We start from the raw sequence: 22,953 nt of genomic DNA, 5'->3' as shown, positions 1-22,953 counted from the left end.
AGTCCAACCTCTCTCGCTGCCGGACATGTCGAAGAAACCTCACTGTCGTCAAGATTACTGTTTGCTCCATATGGAATATACACACTCTTGGTGTGAGCATACACCATCTGTTGCTCCTTTACTACAGCCCCTTTGATCATGAAGGACCATATCCTACTTTAAACGTAGCTGTCAACCACACAAAAAAAGTTATAGCTAAAAAAAAGACTCAAAGGCCCATGGTCGAGAGCTTGCTGCAAGGTGCCAGATTCGGGGGGGGGGGGGGGGGAGGAATTTAACCCCCAAAAAACAGGTGGGTTTGGATCAGGCGACAGCTTAAAACATCTGAATCCAGGCCACCATCTTCCAATCCCAGCCCCAGCCGCGTATTCACTATACCTCCTGACCTTCCCCTCTCCGATGCTGAACGTTCAGTGCTCAGCAAAGGACTTAGTTTCATACCCTTACGCCCTCATCTCAATGAGTTTCGGGCTCGGCACGATGCTGAACTCTTCTTCCGCCGTCTTCGTCTCCGTGCTCACTTCTTTGGGCAGGAGTCCTCTCCCCGTTCTATGGATCCTTTTACCCACCTCCAATATTCTCCCTCCACCTGGACCCCTCCCTCTGGATTCTTACCTTCTCTTGATCTTTTCATTGAGAACTGTCGGCGTGACATTAGCCGTCTCAATTTCTCTGCTCCTCTCACCCATTCTAATCTGTCTCTCTCTGAACTTACTGCACTCCGTTCTCTCAGGTCCAACCCCAACATTGTCATCAAACCTGCTGACAAGGGTGGTGCTGTTGTTGTCTGGCGCACTGACCTCTACCTCGCGGAGGCTGAACAGCAACTCGCAGACACTTCCACCTAACTCTCCCTGGTCCATGACCCCACCACGGAACATCAAGCCATTGTTTCCAGGACTGTCACTGACCTCATCTCCTCTGGAGATCTTCTCCCACAGCTTCCAACCTGATAGTCACCCAACCTCGGAAAGCCCGCTTCTACCTCCTACCCAAAATCCACAAACAGAACTGTCCCGGCAGACCGATCGTGTCAGCCTGTTCCTGCCCCACGGAACTCATTTCTCGTTATCTTGACTCCCTTCTCTCTCCCCTTGTCCAGTCCCTTCCGACCTACATCCGTGATTCCTCTGACACCTTACGTCACATCAACAATTTCCAGTTCCCTGGCCCCAGCCGCTTCCTCTTCACCATGGATGTCCAATCCCTCTACACCTCCATCCCCCACCAGGATGGTCTGAGGGCCCTTAGCTTCTTCCTTGAACAGAGGCCCGAACAATCCCCATCCACCACTACTCTCCTCCGTCTGGCTGAACTTGTTCTCACACTGAACAATTTCTCCTTTAACTCCTCTCACTTCCTCCAAATAAAAGGTGTGGCTATGGGTACCCGCATGGGCCCCAGCTATGCCTGTCTCTTTATTGGGTATGTGGAACATTCCTTGTTCCAGTCCTACTCCGGCCCCCTCCCACAACTCTTTCTCCAGTACATCGATGATTACTTCGGTGCTGCTTCATGCTCTCATCGGGACCTGGAAAAATTTATTAATTTTGCTTCCAATCTCCACCCCTCCATCATTTTCACATGTTCCATCTCTGACACTTCTCTTCCCTTCCTTGACCTCTCTGTCTCAATTTCTGATGATAGACTGTCCACCAATATCCATTACAAGCCTACCGACTCCCACAGGTAACTCGACTACAGCTCCTCACACCCCGCTTCCTGTAAGGACTCCATCCCATTCTCTCAGTTCCTTCGCCTCCGTCGCATCTGTTCTGATGACGCTACCTTCAAAAACAGTTCCTCTGACATGTCCTCCTTCTTCCTTAACCGAGGTTTTCCACCCACGGTCGTTGACAGGGCCCTCAACTGTGTCCGGCCCATCTCCCGTGCATCCGTCCTCACGCCTTCTCCCAGAAACATGATAGGGTCCCTCTTGTCCTCACTTATCACCCCACCAGCCTCCGCATTCAAAGGATCATCCTCCGCCATTTCCGCCAACTCCAGCATGATGCCACCACCAAACACATCTTCCCTTCACCCCCCCGGCGGCATTCCGTAGGGATCGTTCCCTCCGGGACACGCTGGTCCACTCCTCCATCACCCCCTACTCCTCAACCCCCACCTATGGCACCTCCCCATGCCCACGCAGAAGATGCAACACCTGCTCCTTCACTTCCTCTCTCCTCACCGTCCAAGGGCCCAAACACTCCTTTCAAGTGAAGCAGCATTTCACTTGCATTTCCCCTAACTTAGTCTACTGCATTCGTTGCTCCCAATGCGGTCTCCTCTACATTGGAGAGACCAAACGCAAACTGGGCGACCGCTTTGCAGAACACCTGCGGTCTGTCCGCAAGAATGACCCAAACCTCCCTGTCGCTTGCCATTTTAGCACTCCACCCTGCTCTTTTGCCCACATGTCTGTCCTTGGCTTGCTGCATTGTTCCAGTGAAGCCCAACGCAAACTGGAGGAACAGCACCTCATCTTCCGACTAGGCACTTTACAGCCTTCCGGGATCAATATTGAATTCAACAACTTTAGATCTTAAACTCCCTCCCCCCATCCCCACCCCGTTTCTTCCCCCTCCCTTTTGTTTTTTTCAATAATTTATATAGATTTTTCTTTTCCCACCTATTTCCATTATTTTTAAATCTACAACTAATACCTTGTCAGCCTTTCCACCCCACCCCCACTAGAGCTGTACCTTGAGTGTCCTGCCATCCATTCTTAATTAGCACTTTTCTTAGATAATATCACCATCTTCAACATCCTTTTGTCTGTGACATCTTTTGATTATCTGCTCCTATCACTGCTTGCTTGTCCCTATAACCACCCCACCCTCAACTTCTCTCCCCCCGCCCCCCACCTTAAACCAGCTTATATTTCACCCCTCTCCTAACTATACTCAGTTCTGTTGAAGGTTCATGTGGACTCGAAACGTCGACTCTTTTCTTCTCCACCGATGCTGCCAGACCTGCTGAGTTTTTCCAGGTAATTCTGTTTTAGTTCTCAACCCATCTACTTCTGGTTTTAATGGAGGAGGGACAGGCAGGGATGCAGGTGACCCACTCTGCCCCCTCAACAAGGCCTCCAACCTCCTCTGGACTGCTTCCACATCAATCAGGTTGGCCTCCAGGCAGGGAATCTGTTGGTGTAAAAGCAAAGTGACACAGAAAGAAACACTCAGCAGGTCTGGCAGTGTCTGTGGATAGAGAAAAGCAGTTGAATATGATTCTGCTTCAGGGCTGTTAATCCAGTCACTGTGAGTTAAACACCCCCATAGCGTGCAGGGGAATTCTAACTTTCACATTCACCATGCTCCATACCCACCTCCAAGTGAGGTCCCCCAAAGTTGTTGTTCAGGCGGGCCCCTCAATTTGTCACTGTCTGGCTGGGACACCCCCAAATTGTTATACCCCGGGTAAGGAAGGATGAACTGGCTCCCTGTCATTATTTACCCCCCAGCCCTCCCCACCTCGGTCGCAAGAAGATGTAATCTAAAAAGGGTCCCTTTCGCGGATACCTTTTTCTCAGGCCCAATTGTTCTGCTTTTGAGGGAGACAATTTGATCAGACTTTCTTGAGTTAAATGTAAGAGTAAGTTTATTAACTACTAAAGGCAAGAAAGGATAAAAACATATGCATATACGGTCATACAGGTTAAAAGTAAGAATTTAGCTTGAAGTAAATGAATATATATAAGGGTATATAGAACAGTTCTTGACTCTTGGGGAGTAGGTGATTGAGCGTTGCGATTCGAGATTCCAGTAGAATTGAGTCTGGTAGATGAATAGTCAGTTTTGAGGTTCCAGTGGAGTTGACTCCAGTAGATGAATAGTCGGTTTCGCGGTTCCAGTAATGTTGAACTCAGTAAAGAGGGAGAGAGATCAGGATACCTGCAAAATTACGATTTGCAGGGGTACTGTGTGTGGCTGTTACTTCTGAGTCAAACTTCCAGCACTTGCTCTCTCTCAGAATACCCACCAATAGACAGACACCAGGGCAGCTTTTCAGCTCAATTTTAACCCCTTCTTTGTATATTTCAAGTTGGAAGCAAATTCACAAATCTGTTTGGGCATTGCTCACAGGATTTCTTGATAAGGTAATACTCATCCCCCATTATGTCCCACTGTCTCTATCGGAGGGAGCAATTAGTTTCTAGATGTCTTTCGAAGTACTTTGTCTTGCAACAAGTTGGGGTTCCATTACCTCTTAGGCAGTCACCCTACAGCATTCCAGCAATGGCTTGTGTGCATTTTTAAAAACTCATGTCTTATTTTTAAAGTCCAATATTTCCGGACGCAATTTGGTGTTTTTCCTTCATTATCATGACACTTCCCCCTCCTCCCCGGAATGAAATGAGATTCATTCTCATTTCATTACAAAAAAGGGAAAAACTTATAACAAAATACTCTTATACAAACATTAATTCTTTTAGCAATGGTCAATTTACCCTTTCCGGTTCTAACTGGGTTCCTTTAATTTCTGGATCGGGCGTCCTCAATCACATTTGATTTCCCAGGAATGTGGATGATTTTTAAGTGGTACGGCTGGAAGAACAAACTCCAATGGAATAACCTGGCATTTTTGCTCTTAAATTTTTCCACAAAAGTTAATGGATTGTGCTCAGTATAGAGTGTGGTTTCTCTGTACACATTTCGGACAGATATCTCAGTGTTTGAAAGCCAGTAGTAAAGTGAGGGTCTCCTTCTGTACTGTGGAGTACCGTTTCTGATGCTTGTTTGGTTTTTTAGAGAAGTGCCCGATTGGTCTCTCTATTCTGTAATCGTCTTCCTGTAGGAGAACAGCCCCCAACCCGAGGTCACTCGCATCAATGGCTACTTTAAATGCCTGATTAAAGTCCGGGGCTGCAAGCACAGGCTCGCTTATTTAAATGGCCTTCAGCCTTTCGAAAACTGTCTGGCATTTCTCAGTCCACACTACCTTTGCTTTTTTCTGTAGTAGGTTTGTAAGTGGGGAGGCAACTGCGCTAAAGCTTGCAATAGAACCCACACCAGGAACCTCATGATTTCCTGTTTTGTGGTGTGAATGGGGAACTATGCTACAGCTTGTACTTTGGCAGCCCTGGGCAGTATCTGTCCTTGACCTACTATGTGTTCCAGACAGGTCACTTTAGCCTTAGCGAACTCGCTCTTTGCAAGATTCACCGCTAGGCCAGCTGACTACTTTCTGGAAGAGGGCTTCCAGTTGTTCTAAGTGAGTTCCCCAGATGTCTCTGCACACTAGGAGGTCATCCAGGTACACGACACAATTGGATAAGCCCGCCACTACCTGGTTCATTAGCTTTTGGAAGGTGACAGGGGCATTTCGGAGTCCGAAGGGCATAACTCGCCACTGGTATAACCCATCCGGAGTTACGAAGGTGGAGATTTCCTTCATGCGGGTCGTCAAGGGAACTTGCCAGTATCCCGTGGGTAAATCTATCTTTGTGATACAGGCTGCTTTGTCTGCCCTATCAATGCAGTCTTCCAGCCGGGGTATTGGGTAGGAGTCAGCTCTGGTCACTGCATTAACTTCTCGGTAGTCAGTGCAGAACCTTGTGGAGCCGTCCGGCTTGGGCACGAGCACAATTGGGGAGCTCCAGCTCTGTGCTAGGCTCTATTAGTTGGCGCTCCAGCATGTAGTTAATCTCCTCCCACACCTGGGCCTGCTTCTCTGGGCCTCAACGATAGGGATGTTGCCTTATGGGAGGGGCCACCTCCCACACCCACATCATGTTGGGCTAGTGTGGTGCAGCCTGTCTTGTCCCTGCACAAGCATTCAAATACAGTGAGCAGCCTCGTCAGGTCTGCTTGCTGTTCTGCACCTAGGTGGGAGAACACGGAGTCTAAGTTTGCTCGTATCTCTGTATTGGTTAGCTGGGTAGTAGGGGGTTCAGTGTGGGCCTCACCCACATCACCCTCTGATTCATCCCCACTGCTACCCTCATCCTCTAGGTCGGTGGCAATGGGACAGACCGTTACCTGCTTGTTCCCTTCTCGGCTGTGATGTCACTTTATCATGTTGACATGACACAGCCTTTGCTTTTTCCCCCGATCTGGGGGTCTCTATCAGATAGTTCACTTCTCTGAGTTTCTTTGCTATTCTGTACAGGCCACTGAAACTGGCCTGTAAAGGTTCACCTGGTATTGGGAGGAGCACAACACATAGTCTTCTGGCTGAAAGGTTCAGGCCTTGGCAAGTTTGTCTGCCTGTTTTTTTCATAGCCGTCTGGGAGATTTTCAAGTGCGCTCGGGCCACCTTGCAGGCACTCATGAGTCGCTCCCGGAACACTGTTACGTAGTCTAACATGGAAACTTCCTCCTTCTGTTCTAAAAGCCTTCCCTTGATTAGTTTCAGGGGTCCTCACACTTGGTGCCCGTAAACTAATTCAAACAGAGTAAACCCGGTGGACTCATCGAGTGAGTCCCTGGTAGCGAACAGAAGGAAACCTAGTCCTTTATCCCAGTCATGGGGGTACTTGCGGCAGTATGCCCTGATCATTGTTTTTAGGGTCTAGGTGGGACCATTCTAGCCCCCCCGGGACTGCGGGTGATACACTGAAGACTTCAGTTGGGTCACGCCCAGATTACCCATGACTTCCTGGAATATCTTGGACATGAAATTTGAGCTCTGATCCGACTGGATCTGGGTGGGCAGACCATACCTGGTAAAAGATTGGGTCATTTCCCTCACCACTGTTCTGGCAGATATGGTTCTCAGGGGAACAGCCTCTGGGAAACAGGTAACCATGTCCATGATGGTAAGGATATACCTGTGGCCCCCTTTGTTTTGGGCCGGGGCCCCACACAGTCCACTTGCTGAATGGTTCCCCAAAAGCCGCACGGGAATCATAGGTGCGGGTTTTATTGCAGGTTGGGTTTTCCCACAATCTGGCATGTGGGGCAGGCTCTGCAAAACCTTACTACGTCCCTGTGGAGGTGTGGCCAGTAGAAATGCTGGCTGATGCAGGCTTGAGTTCTGCGTATCGGAATTTCGTCAGCTAGCCGCAATATTTCCCCATGGTGCCTCGGTGGCACCACTATCGGGTGGATCACTGTCCACTCCTCGTTTACAGATCTGTGAGGGCGTCTCCATTTCCTCATTAGTGCCTCATTTTTAATGTAGTAGCATTCAGGCACTGCTTCTGCCTTGGCCTCATTGTGAGCAGTCTGAGCTAATGTTTTACTGTGGGTCAGCTTGCTGGGCAGCCACCAAGGAAGATTTATTTATTACCTCCTTAGGGTCTTCTAGACTCCTGATAAAGGCTTCAGATAACCGGACCGAAGCGTCTTCCGTCTGTTGTGCCACTTCAGTTTCCTCTGTTGGAGCTTGTCTGGCCATAGACCACGTTACCACACAGTCAGGGAAAATGCCAGGCACTTTCTCCTGCAGCTGTTCTGTCTCCCTGACCTCAGTTGGCTTCTCTGAGACCAGTGGAGATGCTATTACCTTTCATCCTGCCAGGTCATTGCCGAGGAGCAGGTTGACCCTGTCCACAGGCAAACTGGGGACGACTCCCATGGTCAATGGGCCCGATACTAGGTCGCACTCCAGATGGACCCAGTATAGTGGGATCGGCATGTAACCTCCTTCAATCCCCTTTACCAGCACCTTGGTACTTATGGTGCTCTCTGGTGGGAAGGTCATGCCTTTTCCCAGCAGTAGAGTGTGGCTGGCCCCTGTATCCTTTTGTATAACTACAGGCTTATTTACCTCACCCTGGGGAAATGTGGGAAATGGGGAAACCCTTCCTTCAGATATAAAATCCCGGTTATCTTCAGGGATTCGTTTAACCTTGTCCACACTGTCAGGAGTGCCCCTACAGGGATTCGCAGCCGCAGTCAGAGCCATAGCCTGGTCTGCTATGCTCTCTGACAGACTCCCATTCTCCATCTGGGGTGGGGGGATGGGGTGGGTATGTGCCCTGATAAATCCCATTGTTTTTTCCTGTAGCCTCCAGCAGTTAGCCCGGACGTGCCCAACCTTCCGACAGTTAAAACACACAGACTTCTTGGCTTCAATCTATATCTCAGCACCACCCTTTCTGTCCTGAGGGTGGTCCCCAGCATTTCCCTCTCTCCCATAGGTGCTCAGTTTCCTATCTCTCTCCACTCTCTCCACCTCTAACCTTCTGAGTTGGTTGGGGGTGACTAAGGGAAGGTCTCTTCTGGGACAAGGGTTTGTGGATAAGCTCATAATCATCAGCCAGTGTGGCTGCCTGCCTGGCCTCCGTTACCCTCTGTTCCTCTAGGTGTGTTCTTATTGAAAGGGTAGGGAATTTTTAAACTCCTCCAGGAGAATTATCTCATGGAGCTTTTCGTAAGTGGCTTCTGTTTTAAGTGCCCGCACCCACTGGTCAAAAGCAAGTTGCTTAGGCCCTTCAAATCCTAGGTACATCTGGTCAGGCCGTTTCCTGAGGGTACGGAATTTCTGACGGTACGCCTCCTCCACTAACTGGCACACATGTAAAATAGCCCTTTTTACTGCCTCATAGTCAGTGACACTTTCCTCAGGTAGGAGGGAGTAAACCTCGTGAGTCTTCCCTGAAAGCTTACTCTGCAGTAATAGGGACCACTATTGGACTGGCCACTTTAACTACTGTGCTAACCGCTCGAAAGATTTAAAGAAAGCCTCCACCTTTGCTTCATCAAACTTAGGGATTAGATGAGCAAACTGGGTTGTCTCAATCCTTAAGTCCGAGGGTCTTCAAGGGACCCAGCAGGATTCCTACTTGCTATTTTACTTGAAACTCCCTTTCCTCTCATCTTTTCTCTTTTCTGAAATTCTCTCTCTTCCCTTCGTGCCCTTTCCTTTTCTCTCTCCTGAAATTCTAATTTCCACTTCTCCAATTTTAATTTCTCTACTGCTATGCTATCCATTTCATCGTCCTCAGTTTCCACCTGTAGACCATTGGCCACCCCTTTTAAAATTTCAAGTTTTCTGGCTTTCAGCCGAAATTCAAATCCTAAACACCTCACTATCTCTTTTAACTGTTCGAGGGACAGAACTTTTAGACCCTCAAAAGTAACTGCTTCTGGTTCTGCTGGAAAGGTTCTAGCATCAAAAGTGGAAATTTTAACACTTCAGTAGTATAGACTTAAGAAAGTCGTTTTGCAGTTTTGAAAAAATTGATTTCAGAAGGACAATTTACTTTCCCCAATCTAATTCGTTCATTTTGTATGTGGGAAAAATATTCTAGACTCCGAGCCCCCAATTTGTCCAAATCCCTGACGAGTGCTCCAGTTTGTTACAACCCCCCCCCCGCCCCCTGGTGAGGTTCCCCAAAGTTGTTGATCCAGGTGAGACACCTCAATTTGTCACCGTCTGGCTAGGACACCCCCAAATTGTTATGCCCCAGGTGATGAGGGATAAACTGGCTCCCTGTCATTATTCAGCAACCCCGCCGTTGGTCACAAGAAGATTTAATCTAAAAAGGATTCCTTTCATGGTACCTTTCTCCCAGACCCAATTGTTCTGGTTTTGAAGGAGCCAGTTTGATCAGACTTTCTTGAGTTAAAGATGAGTAAGTTTATTAACCACTAAAGGCAAGAAAAGATAAAAACACATGCATATATGGTCATACAGGTTAAAAGTAAGAATTTAGCTTGAAGTAACTGTAACGGAACAGTTTTTAACCCCGGGAGTCAGTGATTGAGCGTTGTGATTTGAGATTCCAGTAGAATTGACCTCGGGTAGACGAATAGATGAGTTTAAGGTTCCAGTAAAGTTGACTGTGGTAGATGAATAGTCAAATTCGAGGTTCCATAGATTTGACTCCAGTAGACAAATAATCGTTTTTGAGATTCCAGTAGAGTTGAATTCGGTAGAGAGGGAGCGAGATCAGAATACCTGCAAAATGGTGATTTGCAGGGGCACTGTCTGTGGCTGTCACTTCTGAGCCAAACTTCCAGCACTTTCTCTCAGAACATCCACCGCAGACAGACACCAGGCAGCTTTTCAGCTCACTTTTAACCCCTTCTGTGTATATTCCAAGTGGGAAGGAAATTCACAAATCTGTCTGGGCATTGCCCACAGGATTTTTTGATGAGGTAATACTCATCTCCCAATATGTCCCATTGTCTCTATGGGAGGGAGCGATTAGTTTCTGGATGTCTTTAGAAGCACCTTGTCTGACAACAAGGTGGGGTTCCATTACCCCTTAGGGAGTCACCCTGCAGCATTCCAGCCAGTGGCTTGTGTGCATTTTAAAACTCAGGTCTTATTTTTAAAGTCCAATATTTCCGGACACAAGTTGGTGTTTTTTCCTTCGTTATCATGACACAACAGGTTAGCTTATTTAAAATCCAGCCCATTTTCCAAGGTCTTTGTGTTTTGGGGATTACATTTCTCAATTCAGTTGACTTATTTGTAAAAGAAAACCCAAGACCTCACAGAACATGAAAAGTAGTTGCTATAGTGTGTTTTAAGTGTTGATGTTCAAAGAGACTTAGGTGTACTCGTAAAAGGAATGCAGAAAGTTAGCATGCAGGTACAGCAAACAATTTGGAGGGTAAATGGCATGTTGACCCTTATTGCAAGAGAATTGGAGTTCAAGAATAAAGAAGTCTTGCTACAATTGTACAGGGCTTTGATGATACCACATCTGGAATACTGTTTGCGGTTTTGGTCTCCATATTTAAGGAAGGATATATTTGCATTGGAGGCAGAATAGCAAAAGTTCACGAATTGGTCCCTGGGATGAGGGGGTTGCCCTAAGGATGAGAGGTTGAGTAAATTGGTCTTGTATTCTCTGGAGTTAGAAGAATGAGGGGCTATCTCAATGAAACATATAAGATTCTGAAGGGGCTTGGTATGGGAGATGCTGTTGGATTGTTTCCGTTGGTTGGGGAATCTAGAACAAGGAGGCACAGTCTCTGGATAAGGGGCCAATCATTTAGGACTGAGATGAGGGGAAATTTCTTCACTCAAAGGGTTGTCAATCTTTGGAATTCTCTACTCCAAAGGGCTGTGGATGTTCCATCATCGAATATATTTAATGCTGTATAGGCAGAATTTTTGATCTCTCAGGGTATCAAGAGATCTGGGGAGCAGGTGGGAAAATGCAGTTGAAGCCCAAGGTTAGCCATGATGGTATTGAATGGCAGAGCAGGCTCTATGGTCTACTTTTACTCCTATTTCTTGTGTTCCTGTATTCTTGTGTGTAGTGGGACATGAATCTGTCATGGCTTAAGCTGCAACATTATCCAATATAGCATCAATTGGAAGCTAGTGTTGGTGTGGGCGGAGGGGAATAATAGCAATTTACATATTTTCTCGATGATGAAGAGAAAAGTAGTAGACCATAAGACATAGGAGCAGAAATAGGCCATTCGGCCCATCGAGTCTGCTCTGCCATTCAGTGGGATCATGGCTGATCTGATAATCCTCAATTCCACTTTCCTGCCTTTTCCCCATAACCCTTGATTCCCTTACCGATTAAAAATCTGTCTATCTCAGCCTTGAATATACTTAACAGCCCTATGTGGTAAAGAATTCCACAGATTTACTACTCTCAGAGAAGAATTTCCCCTTCATCACTGTCTTAAATGGGCGGCCCCTTACTCTGAGATTATGATCTCTGGTCCTGAACTCTCCCACAAGGGGAAACAACCTCTCAGCATCTATCCTGTCAAGCCCCCTAAGAATCTTATATGTTTCAATAAGGTCGCCTCTCATTCTTGTAAACTCCAATGAGTACAGGCCCAACCTACTTAACCTCTGCTCCATAAGAAAATCCCTCTATACCTGGGATCAACCTAGGAAACCTTCTCTGGACTGCCTCCAATGCTGATATATCTTTCCTTAGATAAGGGGACCAAAACTGTTCACAGTATTCGAGGTCTGGTCTAACTAGTGCCTTGTATAGTTTTAGCAAGACTTCCCTATTTTTATACTCCAATCCCTTTGAAATAAAGGCCAACATTCCATTTGCCCTCCCTATTAGCTGCTGAACGTGTGTGTTAGCTTTTTGTGATTCACGCACAAGGACAACCAAATCCCTCTGTGCTGCAGCTTTCTCCATTTAAATAATATTCAACTCCTCTGTTCTTCCTGCCAAAGTGCATAACCTCACATTTTCCCTCATTATATTCCATCTACCAAGCTTTTGCCCACTCACTTAACCTGTCTATATCCCTCTGTTGACTGTCATCCTCACCTCTTGCCTTCCCACCTATTTTTGTATCATCTGCAGACTTGCAACAATACATTCACTTCCCTCATCTTTTAAATAATTGTGGCCCCAGCACTGATCCCTGTGGCACTCCACTAGTTGCAGGTTGCCATCCTGAAAATGCCACCCTTATCCCAACTCTCTGTCTTCTATTAGTTAGCCAATCCTCTATCCATATATACTACCCCCAACACCATGGGCTCTTATCTTTTTAAGTAGCCTTATGTGCTGTACCTTTATCGAATGCCTTTTGGAACACCAAATATATTACATCTACTGGTTCTCCTTTATCTATACTGCTTGTTAGCTCCTCAAAGAATTCATGTATCCGCTGGAGTTTAGAAGAGTAAGAGGCGACTTGATTGAAACATATAAGTTCCTGAGGGGTCTTGACAGGGTGAGCATGTTTCCTGTTGTGGGAGAATCTAGAGATAAGGGTCACTGTTTAAAAATAAGGGGTCACCTATTTAATACAGAGTTGAGGAAAAAAAATTTTCTTTGGAGGGTTGAGAGACTTTGGAATTCTCTTCCTTAAAATGTGGTGGCGGCAGAGTCTTTGACTATCTTTAAGGCAGAGGTAGATAGATTCTTGATAAGTAAGGGAGAGAAAGATTATCAGGGGTAGGCAGTAATGTGAAGTTGAGGTTAAAGTGAAATCAGCCATGGTCTTATTGAATGGCAGAGCAGGCTTGAGGGGCCGAATGGCTTACTCCTGCCCCTAATTTGTATGTTTGTAGTAGTCCCGGCAGTGCCAAGAGTATGTTAGTGGGCGCTACTGGGACTGCAAGAGGAGGAGAAAGAAGACCCATGGATCCTTGGAGACAGGTAAGTCTGGAGTTTTGGGCAGAGAAGGTTTGGGCAGGTCAGGGAGGGGGTGGTTTTAAGGCTGTGGGTGGCGAGGAAGAAAGGGAATGGGGGTTCCATCTTAGGGGGGCTGCCTCCCGATCCGCAAAGGGCTGTCCTGAAGATAGAACCCCCCCCCACTTCCTTCCTGCCTTTTGAAGAGAGAACGTTAAAAAAAAATTGGGCTGCCTGACTACCCAGGCCAGACATTTTATGGTGTGGGCAGCATATTTAATGAATATGTAAAATGTAGCTCACTTGTCTAGAATATGGCACCTTAGAGGAAGCGAGTGCTAAGAGGGAAGTCATTGAGACCTTCAACTGACATGTACTCAGGAGCAGGCTGCTATTAATGATAGCGGTTTTGTTAAGGAAATTACTCGCAGTTCCTGTAGGGGGTTTTCACAACTCAATGGAGCTGCAGCCTTCCCCATCTCCCTTTCATTTTCTTTAGAAGTGGTTCCTCCCAGTCACCACAACACAAATCTCTCTGTACAGCCACTGTGAAGTCTGCCAGTGGCCCTTTAAATCCTGCACTGTCAATCCCAGAATCATCATCCCACTTGCTATCCCTAATTGGATGATGATCCTGGAGGCAGGTTCCTGTTTTGAAAGCCTTTGGAACACCTCAGATAAGGAAGAAGTCCACACCCACATGCAGCAAAACATGGACAATATTCAGGCTTGCAATGATAAAGTTGCCAGTAACATTCATGCCAGGCAATGACCATCCCCAACAAGAGAGAATCTAACCATTTCCCATTGACATTCCTATTGTTGAAACCCCACTATCAACATCCTGGGTGTTTCCATTGACCAGAAAATGAACAGGACCAGCCATATAAATACTGTGACTGAAAGAGTATGTCTGAGACTGGGAATCTGAGGAAGTAACTCGCCTTCTGACTCCCCAAATCTTGTCCACTATCTACAAGGTGCAACTGCCTCCCCAGCCTCTCAAACCCGGCCCCCCAAACCCCAACTCCCCTCATTGGGGCCTGCAAACCAGACCCCACTGATACCCTGCATTTGCCTTCAGTCCGGCCTCCAGTAGCTCTTCTTCAGAGACTGCTATATTCCCAGCAGTGGCCACCACTTGAAGTCTTGAGGGGAATTCTCCTGGATTTTCTTCTCCCTATTCCAGTGTGTCGAGACCAATTGTAGCTCTCCAGTTACCGCTCCTATAGTGGTCAGCTAATTTAGCACAGACTGGAAACTGGAAAATTCTGGTCAGTGTTATTCAGCACCACACCAGGTGGTGCATTTATCCACAAAGCCATCAGGAAAGCACGACCTCAGAAGCTTAATCATTCCCCACAAGTTACTTTTGGGTTTGCAAAACTTGCACGATCAAGTGGCTAGCTCCTAAAATCTGTAACCCTGTTCTGCTTGCCTTCTTTATTAAGCATAAATCCCAATCCATAATGAATTTTGTCTTTATCAAGTTGTAGTGTTTATCTTGGAAAATGTAACACTTACTCATTTCAGGCATTTAGTGATTGCATTAAGTACAGAGTGAAGGGTAAGCCCCCACTAGTCTGGCCCAACGTGCCTTTGTCATAATCTCAGAAGGGCACCAAACTGCATCAGTGTGACCCATCATTACCCTCACTCTACAGTCTCTGAGTGAGACCGCTCACTTCGTGATAATGAGTGCCACATTTAAATGCTCAACTAGAACCTTGATGAAGACTGCCCCAATTCATTTTACATTGTTGGTCACAGGGATCCAGAGACTTTCAGCCAAGCAATCTGGGTTGAAGTTGGTAAAAAGGTCAATGGCCACTGTTCCCATCAGCATTTCTCTTTGCAACGAATCCACACTTCAGTAGATATTATTTTTCTTTTTTAGGCAAAGGTACAGGGAAAGATCAGTATGCATTGATTACGTTCATGGTTGTGATTTGGCATAATTATTTTATTTTATAGATCAATTACTATACAAAAATTAAAGAGAATATATTCAAGTCTTTAGAAATATCCTCAGTGTGATATTTTGTTTTTGTTGTAACATCCTGATTTTGATTGGAAGGAATAAAATTCTTGAAGTGTCCTAAAATTCTCAGATTCATTTCATTAAGTGTTTTTTTCTCTTCAAGAGAGCATCCCTCAGTGCAATCTGTCAAAAGAAATATATCTTGTAAGGTATGCAGACAGTCCATGTGCAGTGATCATCCTGATTGAACATTATGAACCATGCAATAATAGTTTATAATATATGCAGAAAATACAACATTTGATTACGCACAGCTAGTTCATGCCTCATCCTCAGTAAAGAGTCTAAACCACTGGTATATTCTACGAAAAGCAAGGGACCGAATGCTGAGCTCTATGGAACTCCACTGGAAACAGTCTTCCACTCACAAAAACACCAGTCAATCATTGCCCTTTGTTCCCTGCCTCTGAGCCAGTTTTGATTTCAACTTGTCACTTTCCCTTGGAGTCCTAGGGGCAGAATTCTTTGCTCGGCGCATGGGTGTGTGCCCGACCTGCTCAAGTGTGAAATAGCACGTGATGCTGTCGGGCGACAGTCCCGATGTCATCGCACACTCGTGCGATGTTTCAGTCGGCAGCCACGCGCGAGAGTCGGCAGCGCGCCTGCCGACAAATAAAGCGTCTATTAAGGTAATTAACATAGTAATCAACGGTGATTTTTCATTGCCTGTCCAATGTTACGGTTGGCGGGTGGGCGAATCGGCCAGGCAGCCTTTGCAATTTTGAGGAAACCTCATCCAAGGGCAGGATGAGGTTTCCGATATTAACTAAAAAAAAGATAAACTCGTTTGGATAGAACTTACATCAGCCATATGTTCAGGTGACTGATCCTGATGTGTGGACATGTTTTTTCAGCACTTGAAAATCTTTATTTATGGCTTTTGAATTCTTCAGCTCCCTGAGGCAGCTCTCTGTCTTCAGGGAGTTTTCTGTGAGCGCTCCCCCACACCGGCTTCAGTGCTCGCCCTCCTCCCACCCCCAGCCCGGCAGCACTGAGCATTTCAGCGTGCCGTAATTGGCCAGCTGGTGTGAAATCACGGTCAGGGGCTGAATGCGGGCGGTGGCCCGTTTCCCAGCTGCTCCCGGGCCCGCCGACCGCACCCACACGCTGAATTCAAAATCCTGCCCTAGGACTTGGGATTTTCTAGCCTTCTGCCATGTGGGACCTTATCAAAATCCTTGCTAAAATCCACGTAGACTACATCAAGCATACTACTCTCATCAACCGTCCTTGTTACCTACTCAAAAAATTTGATTAAGTCAGTCAGACATCATGAAAGAAACCACATTAACTGAGCTGGATTAATCTGTGCCTTTTAAATGATGATTTATACTGTCTTGCAAAATTTTTTGTCCACCAAGGTTAGACATTTTTTATTCTTTCACAGGATGTAGGCATCATTGGCTAGAACAGCATTTATTGCCCACCCCCAATTGTCCTTCAGGAGGTGGTTGATGAGCTGCCTTCTTGAACCGCTGCAGTCCATGTGATGTAGGTACACCCACAGTGCTATTAGGAAGGGAGTTCCAGGATTTTGACCCAGTGACAGTGAAGGAACAGCGATATATTTCCAAGGATGATGTGTGACTTGGAGGGGAGCTTCCAGCTGATGGTGTTCCCATGTGTCTGCTGCCCTTTTACTTATAGGTGGCAGAGGTCGTGGGTTTGGAAGGTGCTGTTGATGGGAGTTTTGGTGAGTTGCTGCAGTGCATCTTGTAGATGGTACACACTGCTGCCACTCTGCGTCAGCGATGGAGGGAGTGAATGTTTAAGGTGTTGGATGGGGTGTCAATCAAGCAGGCTACTTTGTCCTGGATGGTGTCAAGCTTCTTAAGTGTAGTTGGAGCTACGCTCATCCAGACAAGTGGAGAGTATTCCATCACACTCCTGACTTGTGCTTTGTAGATGGTAGACAGGCTTTGGGGAATGAGGAGGTGAGTTACTTGCTGCAGAATTCCCAACCTCTGACCTGCTCTTGTAGCCACAGTATTTATGTGGGTGGTCCAGTTCAGTTTCTGGTCAATGGCAACCCCCAGGATGTTGATAGTGGGGGATTCAACAATGGTAATGTCATTGAATGTCAAGGGAAGATGGTTAGATTTTCTCTTGTTGGAGATGGTCATTGCCTGGCACTTGTGTGGCATGACTGTTACTTGCCACTTATTAGCCCAAACCTGAATGTTGTCCAGGTCTTGCTGCATATGAACATGGACTGTTTCAGTATCTCAGGAGTTGTGAATGGTGCTAGACATTGTGCACTCATCAGCGAACATCCTCCATTTCTGACCTGATGATGGAGGGAAGGTCATTGATGAAATTTTTTCTGATTGTTGTGAATCTTTGGAACTCTTTTCCACAGAGAGTGGTGCAGGCAGGGTCAATGAACATTTTTAAGGCAGAGGTAGTAGATTCTTGGATAAAAAGGGGGTCAAAGGTTATTGAGCTTAGGCAGAAGGTGGAGTTGAGGCCACAATCAGATCAGCCATGATCTTATTGAATGGTGGGGCAGGCTCGAGGGGCCAAATGGCCGACTCCTGCTCCTAACTCATATGGTTGGGCCCAGGACACTAACTCCTGCAGCGATGTCCTGGGGCCGCAGGATATTGATTGGCTTGTGATTACTCAGGCTATCCCTTCCTCCTTTTTTTAAACAATGGTGCATTGTTAGCTGTTCCCCAATAGCATGCTTGTAGACAACTGGAGAATGGTTGTCAGAGCATCTGCTATTTCTCCCCTTGCTTCTCTTAGCGACCTGGGATAAATTTCATCTGGGAACAGTAATTTATCCACTTTCAAGGATATTAAACATCTTAACATTCCCTCTCTCAGTATATTTGTGCCATCTAAGATTACACACTCCTCCTTAACTACAATGTCTGCTTCCTTCCCAAGTTTTGTGAAACAGATGCAAAGTATTCCAGAAGAAACATGCCCCCGACTTCTACCTCCACACGCAGGTTACCTTTTCGGTCTCTAATTGTCCGTACTCTTTCCTTAGTTATCCTCTTGCTCTTTATATATTGATAAAACATCTTTGGCTTTTCCTTCATTTTACTTCATGTCCTCTCTTCACTAATTTCCTTTCTAATTTCAACCATGCACTTTCTATATTCCTCCAGGCTTTCTATAGTATTGAACTTGTGGCATCTGACATCAGCTTTCTTCTTTGCTTCATCCTACTCTGTATGCTATTTGACATCCAGGGGAGTCTAGATTTCCATAAGTACCCAAAATATAATTGAATTATGATCACTACCACCTCTCCAATTGATACTCCTTCCACCTGTTCAGCTTCATTCTCTAAAACTAAGTCCAGAATTGCCCCTTCTCTTGCTGGGCTAACTAGGTACTGGCTAAAAAGGTTCTCCAGAATGCACTTTAAGTATTCTGCACACTCTAAACCTTTTGTACTGAATATATCCCAGTTAATAATCTGATATTTATGGAATTAACAGTCCAACATCAATCTTGTATGTATATAAAATTCTGACAGGGATGGATGCAGGACGATGTTTCCTCTGGCTTGGCGGGGGGGTCTCAAGGTATGGGGTAGACCATTTAGGACTGAGATGAGGAGAAACCTCTTCACTCAGAGGTTGGTGAACCTATAGAATTCTCTACCACAGAAGGCTCTGGAGGCTATGTCACTGAATATATTAAAAAAGGAAATAGATAGATTTCTAGACTCTAAAGGCGTGAAGGAGTATGCAGGGAGCGTAGGCGTAGAGATAGAGGATCAGCCGTGATCATACTGAATGGCGGAGCAGGCTCGAAGGGTGAATGACCTACTCCTGCTCCTATTTTCTATGTTTCTATGATATCACTTCTCTAGTTAACCATCTCCTGTTTTCTGTAATAGCATTTTGAAGACAGCTCTATTTCCTTTTCTTTGTGCGATCATCTTATTTTCTCCTTGCCCCTTGTTCTGAACCTTTTTAAATGCTATTCATCTCCATTAAATTCCAATTCTGATGAAGGATCCACTTGCCTGTTCTTTCCGCAGGTGACCTCCTGAGTGTTTCTAACATTTTCCAGTTGTGACCCAAGAACAATTAATTACCTGCTTTTCCCTGAAGGAGCGTTTGCCTTTTGATCTCACATTACGACTGTATCTCATCATCATAAAGTTCTTTTTCTTTTTCTTGTCCTGGTTGGTTGTGCTTGCATATGGATTCAGCTTGATTTTCTTTTTCACAAATTCATTTCTCTCAGATCTCCCTGCCTGGCAGATTTAAGAAAAAGAGGTAAATCACATGAGGAACAATACAGTGCATCACCAGAGAAAAGCCACTTACTACACACACCTCAGAAATCATAGGGATAACATTACTGCCCATATTTTGCCAAAGTTATGGTAAGTTTTTCCACAGAAATGAATGGCATCAATTTTTCATAAAGTTAAGTTTAACAAATTCCCATGTCTGGCATCCATTACTATAGTTTGCGGAGTAGTTACAGGAGTAGCAAGTATCCAATATGCTCCAGTAACACATTTTAATCAGTTGCTAAGAACTGTAATTTACCCATTACTTGACTAACATCTAGTCAGGAGCCAATGGACTCGGTTTCCGTTGACTGCTATAACCACATGAGCAAAAATGACACATTAAACCTGCAAAAACAGCCGAAAATATTTGTAAAAAACAGCCCAAAATGTTCAGCCAATGAAGTACTTTTGAAGTGTAGTCATTGTTGTACTGTAGGTAACACAGCAGCCAATTTGTGCACAGGTTGCTCCCACAAACAGCAAAGTGATCATAACCAGATTATATGTTTTTTTTGTGATGTTGACTGAAGGCTAAATATTGAACAGGACACCGGGGATAACTCCCCTGCTGTTCTTTGAATTAGTGCCATAGGATCTTTTACATCCATCTGAGAGCACAGATGGGGCCTTGGTTTAACGTCTCAACTGAAGGACGGCACCTCCAACAAAGCAGCACTCCCTCAGTACTGCACAAGAGCATCAGCCTAGATTTTTAGGTCCTGGAGTGGGACTTGAACCTAAAACTTTGATTCAGAAGCGAGAGTGCCACCAACTGGCGGAATTATAATTAAGATTCTAGGGCTTTTTACTAGAACTGGCACATAGAAGGAAGCCTTTCAGTCCGTTGTGTGCTGTAAGCATTTAAGTTCAAGGCGGAGGGTGATCTGATACAGATTATGAAAGATTGAGTAAATAGTGAAATTGTTACAATTTTGCCGACCAGTGGAATCAAAGGGGCAAAAATTTATCACAATCAATCACAACAAGAATTAAGGGGAAGTTAGAAAGGCTTTCTTTTACATAGGAGATGCTCAGTTAGAATATGGAATTCTTCAGCAAACTTACTGAAGCAAAGTCCATACATGTTTTAAAAGGGAATTAGATAGTTGCTTGAATTTAAAGGCTATGGGAAGCAACGAGGAGAGTGGGATTAGCATTAGTGGCCCTGTGATAAAAAATGGTGCAGATTTGATAAACCTAATGGCCTCTTTCTATGCTGTAACATTGCCTCATTTTATGGATGTGCACCTCAGAATGAATCCACTGGCTGTGAAGTGTTCTGGAACATCTCAATGATTTGAAAGGTGTTCATATAAATATATGCTCTTTCTTATCATATCAATTCAATAAATCATTTTTCTTTAACTCTGTACAGAGGAAAATATTCCCTCAGGTGGGAACATAATTCCAGGTGACTATGATGCTCCGAACAGCCAAATAACCTGTGAACACCAAAATAAACCTGAGGATACTTTTGGTTTAGGCTCACATAAGAATGGCTAGTTTTGCAAAGTACCAGAGAGTTGTCATCACCTGTGGAATTGTACCAGACATGAGCTATCATTGTCAGGAAAGAGGAGACAGTGGAATGTTATAGAATAGAACCACTAAGTTAACCAGCTAAGGCATTTCTCAGAAGTGGTCAATTTAGTGGGGTGGTCAGGTTAGTGGGAAAGAAAGAATGATGGTCAGTTTCAGCTGAGCTCCATTACAACTACTGCCACTGAGGTTTATGGTTGAATAACATTCTTGACACATTTATTATGTTAAGTTTACATAACAACAGAAAAGGGATATGATGACAGAACTGCTTTTCTCCACATACACACCAGGATTTCATCAATAGGCAAGGTTTGGCCACAGTACAAATTTTGACATAACTGAAAGGAAATTAAATACTCAAGAATGCATGTTCTTCAAGGTCTTTAGTGGCCAAAAAAAAGGAAACAGAAATTAAGTAATGTGCTGCTTCAGTTAACTAATTAGCTGAATGTGGCTTCTTAAAATTGTCTATATTTTAATGCACTGTGGACACAGTGGTTGTTTGAACTGAAGCATCAACCATGCCTAAAATGCAAAACATATATACATAGATAACTTTAAAAATAAGAGCTATCTCCAAGGGATGCACAGCCCAGGGAGAAAATACTTCCAGAAGAGACATTTTTTTAGGAATATTCACCAACAATTTCTTACCATTGCTGTTGCTAGTCGAGTTTCTTTATCTGATTTAGGTTTTTTATGGAGTCGTTCTATATTTCGCAATGAAAGCTGCTCTCCTCTGAAAGTTTAAGAGTTTTACAATTAAATACTGAAAACTGAAAAGACAGATTCCTTGGAAGAGGGAAAGCAGTGATCAATCCCAAGGCATTTGATGCTTTCAGCAGGCATCAAAAAGTAGTCTATAACAATTGGCTGGAAGAAGAGGTTGCACACTGAACCAGATACCATCAAATGCTACACAGCTGACTTGCTACAAAAGATTCTCCTTGTTCCAATGTCATCTCAGGGACAAGTTGGATGAATGCTCTCCTGGCTCATTTTGATTAAATATTTGAACAAAGAAATAAGATATATAATACAAATTAAATACCACAGATTGCAGAATATAAGTCGACCCGGTACCTAAGACGAACCCATTTTTGCGGCACCAAAATTCATGTCTAGGCCTATACTAGGCAGACTGCGCATGATGAATGATGAACAGAAATGGGTCCACCAGCTAAAAGAATGAAGTATAAAGCTGGTTTCAAGCTAAAAGTTGTAACATTTGCTAACTCGTCAAAGTGCAGCGAGGAATTTGATGTTAGTGATGAACTGGTGCAAAAATGGAAGAAGGAGGAATCCACCCTGAAGAAGATGCCCACGACCAAATAAGGCATGAGAATAGGGACCAGCCACTGGCCTGATCTTGAGAAGCATGTGTCGGAAAGGGTCTTGAAAATCGTCAGAATGGTTTCATCAGCAGCAGAAATGCATTGTACATACATACTTCAATGGGCCAAATCAAATGCTGAATCCAGCAGAGCAACAGCTAGTTGGTGTAGCCACATTATGGAACAAAAATGTCTAGTGTTGTGGCAGAAGACCAAGATTGCACAGAGACTATTAAAATACCCTCGTGATGATTCTGCAACCAAAAGTGCCAAATCTGATCCAGTGTGGGATCCTAACAATGATGCCAAAGCCAAAGTGACTCATTGAATTCAATGAACTCTTTGCGTTGGATGCCAAAGACGATGAATTTGACTGTTCTTCAAATATTTTGATTGTGGTTAAAGGTATCCTTATAGAATTAATTTGTTCAATAAACCATGTTACATTGATTTAATTTTAATTACCAGCATTATGGGCAGAATTTTCCCCCCATCGGGGCGGGGGAGTTCAGGAGCGGGCGCGGAGAGGCGCACCTCCAATCGGGGGCACGCCGCCATTTTAGGTGGGTGGGCCAATTAAGGCCAGCCCAGAGTGACGTCCACAAGGAGACGGAGTGCGGGGGGGCGGAGGGATTCCCTGAGCCGAGAGTGCACGAAAGAGCGCACTCATATCCCTAAGGCTCAGTGCTGCCTCAGGGAGATCGGCCCCACAATTTGGGACATGTCGATCACTTTTAGTTACAGTTTTATTAAATTTTTAAAAACCTACATGAAACCTCATCCCGCCCATGGATGA

General features: G+C 45.0%; 1 protein-coding gene across 2 annotated transcripts in view; it reads right to left on the bottom strand.

Annotated features, from left to right (window-relative positions):
- Positions 1–14,915: 14,915 nt before the first annotated feature.
- The window catches only part of sdad1 (SDA1 domain containing 1), a 92,617-nt gene continuing 84,579 nt past the window's right edge, over positions 14,916–22,953 (bottom strand). For both annotated transcript variants that reach the window (XM_078544124.1, XM_078544126.1), the window contains exons 19-21: positions 21,478–21,562; positions 19,075–19,236; positions 14,916–15,137 (exon numbers count right to left, since the gene is read on the bottom strand). In XM_078544124.1, coding sequence (XP_078400250.1) covers positions 15,087–15,137; positions 19,075–19,236; positions 21,478–21,562 — 298 coding nt within the window. In that variant the 3' untranslated portion in view covers positions 14,916–15,086. The remainder of the gene's footprint in view (positions 15,138–19,074; positions 19,237–21,477; positions 21,563–22,953) is intronic.

Source organism: Cetorhinus maximus, chromosome 1, assembly GCF_964194155.1.
Source record: "Cetorhinus maximus chromosome 1, sCetMax3.hap1.1, whole genome shotgun sequence".
NCBI lineage: Eukaryota > Metazoa > Chordata > Chondrichthyes > Lamniformes > Cetorhinidae > Cetorhinus > Cetorhinus maximus.
Note: the sequence above shows the minus strand (reverse complement) of the source record. Positions and strands in the feature narration are given on the sequence as shown.